Source organism: Capricornis sumatraensis, chromosome 16 (genome assembly GCF_032405125.1).
Source record: "Capricornis sumatraensis isolate serow.1 chromosome 16, serow.2, whole genome shotgun sequence".
NCBI lineage: Eukaryota > Metazoa > Chordata > Mammalia > Artiodactyla > Bovidae > Capricornis > Capricornis sumatraensis.
The window spans coordinates 55658059-55673168 of NC_091084.1; the positions used below are offsets into that span (position 1 = coordinate 55658059).

The 15110-nt window shown below is 46.8% G+C and overlaps 1 protein-coding gene across 1 annotated transcript; it reads left to right on the forward strand.

Moving 5' to 3' along the window:
* Positions 1–771: 771 nt before the first annotated feature.
* Positions 772–13420, forward strand: LOC138092936 (2-acylglycerol O-acyltransferase 2-like). The gene is made up of 6 exons (XM_068989009.1): positions 772–862; positions 5417–5595; positions 8480–8684; positions 8999–9173; positions 11802–12001; positions 13266–13420. Exons 1-6 carry the CDS (start codon positions 772–774, stop codon positions 13418–13420), a joined length of 1005 nt encoding a protein of 334 aa, XP_068845110.1.
* Positions 13421–15110: the final 1690 nt, after the last annotated feature.

The window sequence follows — 15110 nt, forward strand, 5'->3', positions numbered from 1 at the left end:
GAAACCTGTCTGCCCAGGTGTCCTGCTTTCACCTTGCCTTCTGTGTCCTCTGTGGTGTCCACAGACCAAGTGGTTTCAAAGTGGAGGGAAGAAACAGTTGTGTCTGAGGCTGCTGAGAGGTCAAAATGAGAGCTGAGAATTGATCACTGGATTCAGCAGTGTGGAGGCCAGTGGTGAACTTGTCAAGGGCAGTTCCATGGAACAGTGGCATCTGAAGTCTGGAAGAGGGAGGACAGAATGGAGGAGAGGGCATGGAAATCACACAGCTCTTCCATGAGTTTTGCTGTCCAGGCAAGCTGAGGAAAAGGCAGCCAGAGAGGAGATAGTGGGGCCTGGAGATATTTATATGGTAGCTCATAGTTCTTATTTGTAAAGGGGAACCATGGACCTGACAGGTGAAAGGAGACAATTACTGCAGCCAAATAGTTGTGTAAGTGTAAAGAGGGTACTATTGCCTTATACTTGCTGCTTCAATTGCCCAGTAATGGGCAAGATTTGAGCAAAGGTGATCTGGCAGAAAATGTATTGCCTGAAGAGTCCACTGCACTTCTCTTTCTCTGTAGTAAGTTTAGTCCAAGCCAGGTGGTTTTGAATATTTTACCTAGGATACTGTTCCCTGCCAGGGTAGGTGCAATGGGACTCTATGGCTGGCTGGACAACTCCCTCCACCCCCACAAATGCTTAGCAACCTCTGGCAGCAACAAAACCCAGCAGGTGTCTCAGACCACAGCAGAGCTCAGAGAAGCCTCCAGAGGAAGCAGAGGAATCAGCATGGTGGAGTTTGCACCGTTGTTTGTGCCACTGGAACGCAGGCTGCAGACCTTCGCGGTCCTGCAGTTGATCTTCTCTTACTTGGCCCTGCGTAAGGAAAGCTGAGATGGATTTGGGAGGCCAGGGACACCTGCCGTTTCAGGTGCACATGGTGCATTGATGGGGAAAGATACAGGTCCTAAGGTGGATGCTGAGCTCAGTGCCTGGGGATCACCTGGGATGAGGGACATCTTGCTCACAGGGCCTTGGGGGAGATTTGCCAACAAGAGTGTGTGTCTGACTGTGTCCACCTCAGCTCAGCCTGGGACCTGGGAGTGTCCAGAGGAGGACAGAGAGTCAAGTAACCTTGGGCCTGGAGCTAGAAGGAGAGCGCTGAGAAAAGGCATCCAGACCCTCTGATGCCAGGAACAGTAGCTTGTACCTTGACTCTTATCCCAAGGGCAAAGGGGATCCCCCAGAGGGCTTTAGGTACAGGAGTGACAAGGTCCAATCTGTAGGAGACAAGCTGTAATTTAGGGATGTTCTTGGTTGGGGTGTTGGGGGAGACAGATAACAGGGAGGAGTTGTTAGCAAGTCAGATTTGGGTCTGCTTGTGGGAGCACAGTAAAACTCCTATACTGACACTGGGTTGTGATGAAAAAAGTGTAGGCTTTATTACAGGGGACAAGCAAGGAGTCCAGAGAGTTAAGGCTCAAAATGCCTGAAACCTCTTTGATTACCAGGGAACAGTTTCTAGAGAAGAGATGCTGGGTGCATGATCAACTCCTAGAGAACTGTCTGATTGCTTGGTGGTGAGGTAACTTGGAGTCACCATCATCAGCCTTCTGTTTTCCCCTGGTCTGAGTCTATGGGCTGGTGAGCAATTTCTTCCACCTGCTGGGAGTTCAGTATCTGCAAAACTGCTCAGTGATGAATCTCAATATTAACTATGGCTTTTGGGAACAAACCAAAAATCTTTGAATTTGCGGAATCGTTGAGCTGTTATTTATTTTCTTGTTTGGGACTGTTTTCTTTCATGTTTATGATTTCTCTTTATAATTTTATTTTTGAATTTTGGTGAAGACTTAGGAAGCTGAGGATTTTCTACAAAGAGGCAGGTAGAGGACATGAGGGATCTTTCCCAGGAAGGCTGTATGTGAAGTTGTTTAGTTGTGTCTGACTCTTTGCGACCCCTTTGGCTGTAACCTATCAGGCTCCTCCAACCATGGGATTTTCCAGGCAAGAATACTGGAGTGGGTTGCATTTTGCATAAGTCCTGCTCAATTACAAGGTCACAATCTATATCAGATGTCACCTCATAGACCCATGATTGAAAACTAGCCCCCTGATTGTCTTTGTGTTTGTACAGTGCCAGCCCATGAGTGAAGTATGGCTTTTACATTTTAAATGCTTGTATTTTAAATGATTATGTGCCTATGCAAAATCCCCCATGTTGCTTCTTGAGCCCCACTGTCTGAAATGCTTACAATTTGGCTCTTTAAAAGATTACTTACCCTGGTCTAGGGAGGCTGGCAGTGGGTAGAGAAAAGGGGCTGTTTTCCAAAGATATTAGGAGATGAATCTACAAGGCAGAATGTACAGGCCTTCAGTAAAGTAAGTTTTCCCAGGAGGCCAGTAAATGTTGCACATATGCGCATATGAGCTGATGGTTCATGCTGGCCTAGCGCAGTTCTTTGGGGAGGGGCAAAGATGTGGCCAGAAATGTCAACCGGGACATGTTACTCAGGACTCAGGCCCCAGCAACAAGTACTTTCCAGTGGGTTACTTGTTATTCTGTTTCTTTCCTCTTCTCTAGAATTCACACACTCACTCAGGAAGGTAAGCTCCTTTCGGATAGTTGGTCTTGTTCTCATCTGCGTCTCTATCTCTTAGAAGAGTTAATGTTGATAAATGCTTGTTGAATGAATGAATGTTGGGAGCATGATACGGACATAATAGAATTGAAACTACTACTCATCCTGCTAGTTTTCTGCATGAGGTTAGCCAGCCTGAACACCCTCTCTGGGTCTCAGTAAAGTGGGATTTTACATCTTTCCTTCTTGTCGTTATGAGGGGAAAGAAGGTGTTTTCTTTCTTCAGGGGCTGAAAATGCACCCGTTAGGGTTTTGCCTGCTGACAGTACTTAAAGAAGAGGCCAGAGTGAGGGAGATGTTTAGATGGGGGAGTTCTTTCTGATCAAGTAGAAGTGCCCACATTTTTAAATTCTTTTTTCTCACTAAAAAGCAAATACATGCTATTTTAACACATTGAAACAAAATGTCTATTCTAAAAGTTAAGGATTTCCCCCAAATCCTACCCTACAACCAACCACTATTAACAAGTTGGTTTTATTCTCTCGACCTGGATGGAAGTTCTAATTTCGTGGGTACAGAGGTTCAGTTTAGGAAGATGAAGAGTTCTGAGATGAAGGTTGATATAGTTACACAACAATGTGAATTAATTTAATTACACCAAATTGACTCTCAAAAATCATTTCAAGTATATGTCCAAGAGAGGGGTTACTGGGTCTTATTGTATTCTAATAGTTTCATAAGAAATCTCTATACTGTTCTCCATAAGGCCTCTGTCATTAGCCCATTATTTGAAAAGATGCAGTCTCCCCAGTGTTCATAACAGCACATTTACAATAGGTAGGACGTGGAAGCCACCTAAGTATCCATTTGAGTAATGCATAAAGAAGATGCCATAATACAAGCAATGGAATATTACTCAGTCATAAAAAGGAACATATGAACGTCATTCTCAGTAACATGTATGGACCTAGAGACTGTCAAACTGAGCGAAGATAGCCAAAAAAAGACAAATCTCACATGATATCACTTATATGCAGAATCAAAAAGAGGTACAGAGTAGTTATTTACAAAACAGAAGTAGAAAGAAACCTGTGGTTACCAGGGGATAGGGGGAAGGATAAATTGGGAGATTTGGATTCACAACACTACTGTATATATAATAGATAACAATAGAATCTGCTGCAAGCATAGGGATCTCTCCTCAGTGCTCTGTATGATCTGTATAGGAAAGGAATAAATTTTTTTAAAAAACACACACAAAAAACCAGAGTCAATATGTGTATGAGTTAACAGGTTTATTTTTCTATACAACTGAAACTAATACACATGTAAATGAACTATAATGAAAACTGAAAAACAATAATAAAATACCAAAGAGTCATTTTGATGACTAGTATATAGTAAACATATTTTACCATCATTATAATTGAAAGGACAAAACAGAGTGCTCCAAAGACAACCCTGAAGCCAGCACCAGGAGGGCAAGAATTCCTGTCCATTGTTCATGGCTTAACCACCAGCACCTGACAGGTTGCCGATGTTCTGAATAAAGAGAGCCTCTGTGAGCCCCAAACTACTTTGATTCATGCATTTTGCTACTACTCAGTCTGGGCTTCCCCAGTGCCTCAGCAGTAAAGAAACTGCCTGCAATGCAGGAGCCACAGGAGATGCTGGTTTGATCTCAGGGTCTGGAAGATCCTCTAGAGGAGAGCATAGCAACTAACTCCAGTATTCTTACCTGGAGAATCCCATGGGCGGTGGAGCCTGGAGGGCTACAGTCCTCAGGATTGCAAAGAGTCAGACATAACTGGAGCAACTTAGCGCCCGCAGAGGCACTATTCAGACTGGGTCAGAAGTCCCCTGCTGCATGAAGTTGGACATGAATGATAGTCCTGGTTTGCCCTACTTTCAAATGGACTACAGTTGGGGGATGAACTTCTTTATGAGTATGAGCAAAGGGTGTTCAGTGGAGGGAGTGGAATGGAGAGGACATAATATTCTCTAACAGTGAGGCTCAATTAGCATCAGATTAAAGACAGTCCCAAAGACCACCTGACCCTGAGTCAAAACCAGGATTATCCTGTGAAGGGACTCAGAATCATAAGTCTGGGAGGAATTGCTCACTGGGGCTGTCTCTAGCCCTGCTGCAGTCCTGATGAACAGACCAGGCCTGAGTTGCCCTCTTCCTCCCTCCTTCCTTCAGCAGGACAGGGCCTGGCAGCAAAGAAAAGAGCTCAGCAAAAGCTAGAGCTCAGGGATTTTTATCAACTGAGCAACTTGGCGTAGCTGGAACATGAGGTGCATGTAATGAGTGAGAGTGGAACAAGAGAGGGTTTGGGCCACCAGTGAGGAGCTTGAGTTCGGGCTGAGTTGCTTGAATTGAATGTCAGAGTTATAAGAAGTCATGAGGGGTCTTTAACTAAAGGGGGAATGTGGTGGGATTTATCTATGGAAAGATGGGCTGGGGGTAGACAGGAAGTGGGCTGGGGAGAAAGAATACCTTTTCTCTGGGGTTCTAAAGAATGGATACCAGAAAGAGTTCATCCAGTCACATCTCCATTAGGCCTCTTTTGAGCATCTGGTGTACAGACAGAGAGGGAGGTGGAAGGGGAAGACTCAAATGGGTAAGTGACCTGGTGCAATGGGACAATGAGAGTTTGAAATTAGGCCAACTGGTTTCAAATCCAGGCTCTCAATGTTTACAGCATTTTGTCCTCCTCAAAACCTTGGGAAGCTGGTCTCTTCCTCCTAGGAGGAGGGCTGGAATGGACAGTGCTGCTAGAGCTGGGTATATGGGGAGAGCTCGTTCCTTCATACTTCTGACCACTAATGATTCCTGCTTCCCTTCCCAGATTTGATCTTCTGCATAGTCTTCATTGGCCTCCTGTTCACAAGATTCTGGATGATCAGTATCCTGTATGCGATCTGGTGGTACCTGGATCGAGACACGCCACGGCAGGCGGGCAGGCAGAGTGATTTCATAAGGAACTGGACCATATGGAAGTACATGAAGGACTATTTCCCCATCTCGGTGAGTAAGGGGCTGACTAGGGAGTGGTCAGGACCATAGTCCCCACGTGTCCATGGGGAAGTGTGACCCTGTGTGCAGGGAGCAGAATACTGGGCCAGGAGCAGGAGACAGGCTTCTACCACTATGTGGCTAGGGGAAGAATCAGCTTTTGTCCAACTTCCGTGAGGTGAGGCCACTATGACAACTGATGAATGAACAGGATTTGAGGAACCCAGTAGGCCATGTAGTGCCGCACACTTATGTATCTGACAGGTGTGAATCCCTCCACAGTCTAAGTTTGGTGTGAAGGAATCTGTAATGGAAACAAGCTTTCAGAGCATCTGGCTGACACTTAATCAGATGATGATACTGATACCCTGATAGGGAAGAAGGTGTGAGCGAGGATACAGAGCAGGTTCTTTGACTGCTTTTAAAGTGTGTGCATTGGCTCAGAGAATAGGAACAGAGCAGAGAGCCCTCAGGGTGTATCCTGCCCCTGTGTGTTTGATATGTTATGTGTCCTCGGACAGAGCTGTGTTCTTTCTGAATCTCAGTTTCCCCAGGGAGCCACTAAACAGTCCACTTCCTCCTCTTCTGCCTATCTCTTAATCCCTGATCTCTGGTTCATGGTACCTCAGGTTCATTTTGTACCCTGGAGCCTGGGCCCATGGATCAGTTTGTGGGGATGCAGGCCCCTGATCTTTAGTGAACTGACGTTTGCTCCATTCCTGAATCCCAGACAGGCTAAACCCTTGGATGTAAGCAGCTGTGATGGTTAATTATCTAGTGGGGACAGGAGGAGGAAGGCAATGTGGACACAGAGAGGTGCCAGGCAGGGACAGGTGGCCTTCTCTGGACACAGGAGAGAAGAATGGATACTGTGTCACCTCTGGGAGTGGACATCATAGGTTATAATCCGGGTCTGCAACATGCCAGTTGTATGACCTTAGGTGAGTTACACATGCTCTCTGAGCTTCAGTTTCTTCATGTGTAAAGTGGAAATGCTTCCACATACATCATTGGGTTGTGTGGATTCCATGAGACATCAGGTGATCTGGGGCTTCTGAGGACAGCATCTGGCTCTCCTATCACTCCTGGAACTGCTGTCTTTTGCACATCTGGCAGAAAACTCTGCTGAGCGTCTCTGTGCCGGTCTTACCTGTGTCTGCTCTGTCCCTCCTGTAACCAGGTATCTCCTCCAGAGTATTTCTCGCATAAGACACTACTGACATTGTGGGAAACATCTTTGCAGAAATTTCATGAGCACAGGGCTCAGGATTGTAGCCCCTGCAGGCCTGTGGCGAGAACAGCTGCAGACGGCGGGCAGTACCACCGAGTGGCCAGCAGAGGGAGAGATGACATGCACTTTCACCTCCCTGTCCTGGACTGTCCCTCAGTCCTGGACTGAGGCCTGCAGGAGGCGCTGTGGCTCACAGAGTCTGACTTTTGTCACCTCCCAGGACAACTTCCAAGTCATCCACACACCTCAACAGAGCAGGCCCTGCAGGGATCTTCGGTGGCCATGGATACGGGGGTTCAGGGAGGCTCTGCTGTCTACTGGAAACAAGTGTTCAACCTTAGAGTTGTCAGGTGTTTTGTTCCGATGCCTTACTGAGGATTGTATTCAGAGACAGCCTCTCAGAAATCTCTGAGGAGCTGTTCTAAAAGGGACAGGAGAAGTCAGTACTTATGGGGCTTTGTTGGAAAAAACAAAACCAAACCAGCCATGTAGCTAAACATCAAAAGATTACTGCCAGTCAAAACGCAGACATCTCCAGTTAATGATTTTCATGTTTTTCTACATATGGGGAGAAACAAAATCTGGGCTCACTGCAATATTTCCTGCATGCACATCCTCACTCTCTGTGACCAGTATCCTATTTTCTTCCATCCTGGATTCCTTTCAAGGCCCATTGTCAGTTGCAGCTACAGTCGTTGCTGGCTTGAAGGCAGGCAAGCAACATTCTTTGTGCTAACAATTCTGCTCAGGTACTCCACTCACAGTCCTTTGTGCTGTGACTCTATGAGCTAGAGCCTAATGGTAGAGTTTCTAGAGTTTAGGAGACTACTTCTGAGCACTGAAACTTTCTAAATGCATCTTATGGGCTTCCTAACGTGGTAATGGTACAGATTCAGGCAGTGTTCCCCTGATGACAATTGATTCCCCTTCATCCTGATGATCAGTTCAGGAGCTGGGTTTCTGTGTAATATATCGTTATCCAGGAACAGCAGTGTCTACAGAGGCCAAGGCCTGAGCAGGGGTGCAGTGCTGTGGGCAGGCTGTGACCTGGTGTCAGGAAGTGCTGCAGACTTGACAGGACACCTCCCTGACCCCTCTCCACCCACACCTGCGGGCATCACTAGAGACTTCATGGCCCTCCTCCCAACCTCTACCTTCAGCATCCTGGGATCTGTTACATTGAATCACAGGGTCTCAGGGATCCAGCTTTTTACCCGAGACATGACTCCAGATTCCACAAAACTTGGTGAGAGGCTCACTCCCTCTTGTGCTGGCTCCTTCATTCTGGTAGGGCTCTGCCTGGGACAAGGTCTCCCTTCACATGCGACAATGGCCTGTCTCCAGTCCTCTTTCCAGGATTCCTACCAACCTTGGACAGGGGTCTTCCTCCCAGGCAGAGGGTATTGGCCTCATCCATTTGTGAGTCTGTTCTCTCCCTTTCATTCCATAGTCTCCCTGAGCGTCTTCTCTGCTTCATGCTTGCACCAGGGACAAGGATCCTCAGACAGGCCATCTCTCACCACAGGACACTCACATGGGGTGTGATAGCACTTGGGCACAGGGAACACATAGAAGAGGTCAGCACAGAAACCTAGCAGGGAGATTGGAGTGGGGTTTGGGGGGGAGTGGGTGCAGCCCCGATTCACCAGATTGCTGTCCCTGCAGCTGGTCAAGACTGCCGAGCTGGACCCCTCCCGGAACTACCTTGCTGGCTTCCACCCTCATGGTGTCCTCGCTACCGGAGCTTTTATGAACCTGTGCACAGAGGGCACGGGCTTCTCCTCTGTTTTCCCAGGCATCCGCTCATATCTGATGATGATGCACTGGTGTTTCTGGGTCCCGATCTACAGGGATTACATCATGTCTTCAGGTGAATTTTACCTCTCTTTCTATCCCAGGACTATGGGGGCTGAAGACAGAGGAGGGATTTTTAACGAGGCCGCCTGATTGTTCTATACTTCTTCCAAGTGAATGTGTAGTAGACAAGGAGATGAGACCCAAAAGCATTTCCCACAGCTCTGTGCTCAGTGATGACCTTGGTGGGAGTATTGGGTAAAGGGGTACTGCTCAATGCCTGTCATGAGGGGACTCCCAGCTGGGGAGTAGGGGAGAGCCCAAGTCACATACTCCTGAACCGTGCTTGCCCCCTTCACACTGTACGTGACCATTTTCCTCTCTCCCCAGGGCTGGTCTCATCAGACAAGGAGAGTGCTGATCACATTCTGAGCAGGAAAGGAGGCGGCAACATGCTATCCATCGTTGTTGGGGGTGTCCAGGAGTCACTGACTGCCAGGCCTGGAGCCTACAAGCTGGTGCTGCGGAACCGCAAGGGCTTCATCAGGCTCGCCCTGATGCACGGGTACTGGGGAGAGGGCTCGGGGTTCAACTGGAGATTGGCAAGGATTGTAGTTTAGAAGGAAGACTGCAGAGGCAAATGCAGATCCCATTTTGGCAGGCAGTGTCTCCATTCATTAACAATGAAGATTTTATGTTGGTGATAGATGCACTGTCTCAGGCCCACATACCCAGAGAAGACTCTAGAAGGAAGATTTTGTAACTAAAGGGATTACGTCTTAAATGTCACATTGCTGAAAGCTTGCATTACATCTGAGACCTAGAGAATCTGGGTGAATGGAGTTTGGGGCATAGTAAAGAGCTATTCTCCTATCTTTAAATATCAGTGAAGAATACAAACCTAGCTGGAAGAGATTTTCCCAGAAAGTCTGCAGACTTTTTTTTATCTTGGAGGATTCTCAGCAGTATTCTGGTTTGTCTCTCATGATCCTGTAACCGGAAAGGTTTAATTTTGAATTGGTGCTGGACCTGCTTCTGTGAGTTTAACCCTCATCTTGCAGCTTTTCTTACTGTAGGAACACACAATGGGCTGCCAAAGGAAAATAACCTGAGTTGCCCACCTGTAGAGAACAGTACAAAAAAGATCTTCACCACCCAGATAATTACGATGATGTGATCACTCACCTAGAGCCAGATATCCTGGAATGTGAAGTGAAGTGGGCCTTAGAAAACATCACTTACGAACAAAGGTAGTAGAGGTGATGGAATTCCAGTTGAGCTGTTTCAAATCCTAAAAGATGATGCTGTGAAAGTGCTGCGCTCAATATGTCAGCAAATTTGGAAAACTCAGCAGTGGCCATAGCACTGGAAAAGGTCAGTTTTCATCCCAATCCCAAAGAAAGGCAATGCCAAAGAATGCTCAGACTACCGCACAATTGCACTAATCTCGCACGCTAGTAAAGTAATGCTCAGAATTCTCCAAGCCAGACTTCAACAGTACATGAACTGTGAACTTCCAGATATTCAAGCTGGCTTTAGAAAAGGCAGAGAAAACACAGATCAAATTGCCAGCATCTGCTGGGTCATTGAAAAAGCAAGAGAGTTCCAGAAAAACATCTATTTCTGCTTTATTGACTATGCCAAAGCCTTTGACTGTGTGGATCACAATAAACTGTGGAAAATATTTAAAGAGATGAGAATACCAGGCCACCTGACTTGCTTCTTGAGAAATCTGTATGGTCAGAAGCAACAATTAGAACTGGACATGGAAGAACAGACTGCTTCCAAATAGGAAAAGGAGGACGTCAAGGCTGTATATTGTCACCCTGCTTATCTAACTTATATGCAGAGTACATCATGAGAAATGCTAGGCTGGAAGAAGCACAAGCTGGAATCAAGATTGCCAGGAGAAATATCAATAATCTCAGATATGCACATGACACCACCCTTATGGCAGAAAGTAAAGAGGAACTAAAAAGCCTCTTAATGCAAGTGAAAGAGGAGAGTGAAAAAGTTGGCTTAAAGCTCAACATTCAGAAAATTAAGATCATGGCATCCTGTCCCATCACTTCATGGGAAATAGATGGGGAAACAGTGTCAGACTTTATTTTTTGAGGCTCTAAAATCACTGCAGTTGGTGACTGCAGCCATGAAATTAAAAGACGCTTACTCCTTGGAAGGAAAGTTATAACCAACCTAGATAGCATATTTAAAAGCAGAGACATTACTCTGCCAACAAAGATATGTCTGGTCAAGGCTATTGTTTTCCCAGTAGTCATGTATCGATATGAGAGTTGAACTATAAAGAAAGCTGAGTGCTGAAGAATTGATACTTTTGAACTGTGGTGTTGGAGAAGACTCTTGAGAGTCCCTTGGACTGCAAAAAGATCCAACCAGTCCATCCTAAAGGAGACCAGTCCTGGGTGTACATTGAAGGACTAATGTTGAAGCTGAAACTCCGATACTTTGGCCACCTGATGCGAAGAAGTGACTCATTTGAAAAGACCCTGATGCTTGGAAAGATCGAGGGCAGGAGAAGGGGATGACAGAGGATGAGATGGTTGGATGGCATGACTGACTAAATGGACATGAATTTGTGTAAACTCCTGGAGCTGGTGATGGACAGAGAGGCCTGATGTTTTGCAGTCAATGGGTCGCAAAGAGTTGAGTGCAACTGAGCAACTGAACTGAAAGGACTGTAAGGATATACTAACACATTCCCATGCCTGAGGCTTGCCATTCTGGGACATTTGCAAGGATCAAATAGTCTGTTTAGTTTATGTTCTCACCTATATCCCAATCTATAATCCATAAAGAACTTGGCAACCTGGCCCTTTAGCATGGTTATTTGGAAGCACTAGCCTGCCAACTTCTTGGTCAGCCACTCCGAATAAAGTCCCTTCCTCGTCCCAACACTTTGTCTCAGATTCACTAGCCTATCTTGTGACAAGCAAAGAGAGCATGGACTCAGTAACAATCCAAGTGCCAGCCATTGACCCTGAAAAGAGCCATGACCTGCTTGAAGTTATAAAAGAAGCCCTGGCAGGTCTGGGAGACACCCGAGGCCTCCTACTTTTGTCCCAGGGCTCTGTCCTCTGTTCCAGTCCCTGCTCACTAGGTCCCTCCAGGAAGGTAGGTGACCAGCTTATGCCTTCTTGCCCATCCACACGCCCTCTCTCCTGTCTCCCTCTAGGGCAGATCTGGTGCCGATCTTCTCCTTTGGGGAGAATGACATCTATGAGCAGGTTGAGAACTCTCCTGGTTCCTGGTTGCGGTGGTTTCAGGACCGACTTCACAAGAGCATTAGAGGTTCCATCCCACTCTTCTATGGCCGTGGAGTCTTCCAGTACAGCTTTGGTCTTATGCCCTACCGCCGACCCATCACCACTGTGGGTGAGCCTAGACCCGGGCTGGGAGGGGAAGGGCTATAGAGTAAGAGGCCTGGGCTTGGGCGGCAAGGAGACCTGGACATAGAGCAGTACACCCTTGACTTTGTGGAGCACGCTTTCTGGTGTGTGAAACAGACACACAGTCAAGTAAGCCTATGAAAGGCAGTCTAGAATGAGAAGAGTAGCAGGAGCACAATGGCCAGGAGCCTCTACTGATCACTGTGCCCCTGCCTGTGTCAGGCACTGCACTGGCTCCTTACATGCAGCGGCTTAGTTTTCCCAACAAATTGTGAGGAAGGCCTCTCCTCCCCATTTTATTGATTGCAAACATAGGCTCACAGAAGGTAAATCACTTCCAAGAGATCACCCTGCCCTTGGTAACAAAGTTGAGGTTTGATAAGGATATTTGACTTTTTATTATGCAAGAGAAGGAGGGTATAATTCTGACCACAGAGTCTAACGACAATAATTGGAAAAGGTGGGTACAAGGCCTTTGCAGGTCTGTTAGAATTGTGTGTAAAGTAGCAATCATCAGGCTCCAAAGGAAAGCCAGAGGGATTTCCTTGTAAATAATGGGCATGGGCTTTATTCCATAGACTTAGCACCATTTTTCAACTATTTGCTTTCTTCTTGAATTCCAACTAGTTTCCAATGGCAGTACTAATAGAGCTGTTCATCTCTACTCACCCAGTCATTTCTTTGTTGAGTACAGGCAACCCCCTCTATCAGACTTTCTTTGCGTTGTGTGGTGCATACTCATGAATGTTTATAGTGCTGCTACCACCAGACCATTCCCAAAAGAAGACATGGCAGCTGCTTTCTGATCCACCTTCTTCCATAGATACAAGCTTTTCCAATCATGGCATCTGAAAATCCCAGATTCAACTTTCCCTGAGGCTAAGCACACATCTCCAGGGCTTACACCCTGGTACTGATTTTTCCTGGCTATGTGACCTTGAACAAGTTATTTAACCTCCCTGGGCCTCATTTTCTCAGAAGTCAAACAGGAATTATACCAGGTTATATCCCCATAGGATTGTTAGGATAACATAAGAGATAATGCATGCAAATGCCAGCTGGCTGTATTGTTGATATATCAGAATCTTGAAGTTGACCCAACATCTTAGAATCTATAAGGCAAAATAGAATTGAAAGGGAGGGAGTTAGAGTGCTTACCTGCTCAGACGACCATTTTAGTGGGAACATCACGATCCCTGCGCCTTCAGTGGTTCCTACTCTGGACCACCATTCACCTCTGTGTCTTGCAGTGGGGAAGCCCATCGAGGTGCAGAAGACACCACATCCCTCCCAGGAGGAGGTGGACAGGCTTCACCAGCGCTACATGAAGGAGCTGGAAAATCTCTTCGAAGCCCACAAGCTCAAGTACAATGTTCCCAGAGACCAACACTTGGAGATCTGCTGAGCACCTCCCCAGAGGAAGGGTTCCTCCAAAAGGCAGGGCTGGCATTAGGGAGGATGGAGGGAGGTGCTGGAGTTTATGTGAACAAAAATATGGTTTAATGTGTTAAGCACTGATACTGGAGTGTTTGTTAAGCAGTCAGCATCCCCATGAATACAGAGAGCCAGGAGCTGCACAGCAAGGGTCCAACACTACACAGCACCTGCTACCTGACATCCCTCTGCATCCCCAGCCTGCCCAAAGGGACTTGCCCTTGTGAGAAGATCTCCCACCAACACCCAGGCTGACTCAGACAGCCTGAGGAGCACAGGTGTCGTCCGGTATAGTAGAGAGACTCAGAGGCCCTCAGGATTGGGCAGAGCTGGAGTCTCCTCCTAAAAGCAGGCTGCTGTTGACCTGGAACAAGTTCTCAGACATCATTACCCACAGGGGACAAAGGACCTGCTGGGGCCTAACCTGGTGACACTCCTAGATGATAATGAAGTGATAGTTAACAAGGGGTCAGTCAGCGCAGATCTGTCAGCAACCACGTGGGCTGGCCGAGCCTCACCCTCTCATGTGGAATGGGCTTTGCTAGGGTCAAAAGATGGGAGAGGTGGGAATGTGGGAGTTGTGAGAGAGCAAAGGCAGAGAGGAGGGAGCGGTCAGAGCACATGTGGGTTAGACTTCGTCTAAGAGTCAGGGTCAAGGTGAGGTTTAGGGAACATGAGGCTAAGGTTTAGGCCTTTGCACAGCAAATGTCTATGGAGATGGGAATGGGCAGTGCAGACAGGGTCCCTGAGAATTACTGCCTGCTATCTGGGGGACTACTGTCCTGTCCAAGGGTTAGGAATTCATCCCCAGGAGGCCTTGGAGGTGCTTGACCTGGAGCGATCATGGACAAGCTAGAAGGGCAGTGGATGCCTCAGGCTGGACTGAGCCTCTGTCTTAGTGACCCCACAGCAGGGCAGAGTCAGCTGCCTCCGCAACTTGCTAGTGAGCACCTACTGTGTGCTGAGCTCTGGGTGGATGCTACACTGAGTATCTCAGTGTAACTAACAGTGACCTTCTCTTACAGATGAGGTTCATATCAGAGGTTAAAGACCTTCCTACAATCCTGGTCCCGATATGAAACCTGTCTGCCCAGGTGTTCTGCTCTCACCTTGCCTACTGTCTTCCCAATCTTGGCAAACTGTACATTGAAAACACCAGTGGCATCAGCTGGGTACACACTTCCACCTACATGACACTATCTGCTGGCTGTATGTCCCCTCACAATACTTATTCCCTCCCATCTTCACCTATAAATGATTCATCCATCACTGAGGGTCCAAACAATGCCAGCTCTTCCTCATCCTTTCTATTTGTAAATGCTTGGAAATGGTTTTAAAAGATCTGAGACGGTTTGTGTCAAGCACCAACTATGTATGCAGTTTTGTTAGATTTCATGTCTTTCTCTCACACTCTACCAGAGAGATGATCTGAGTGTTTCCTTCTTCTACAAGTTGAACTGATGCCATGTCTGTCAAGTTACATCCTTAGTGAGAGAATGAATAGAAACAGATGGGCAAGAAGTTTCCTTCTCTCAGCTATTTTATGAGGGGCCCTGAATCGAACAAGAACAGCATCAAACCCTGGTCTTATCATTAAATATCAATGTTCAATTCAGTTCAGTTCAGTAGCTCAGTCCTGTCCGACTCTGCAACCCCATGAA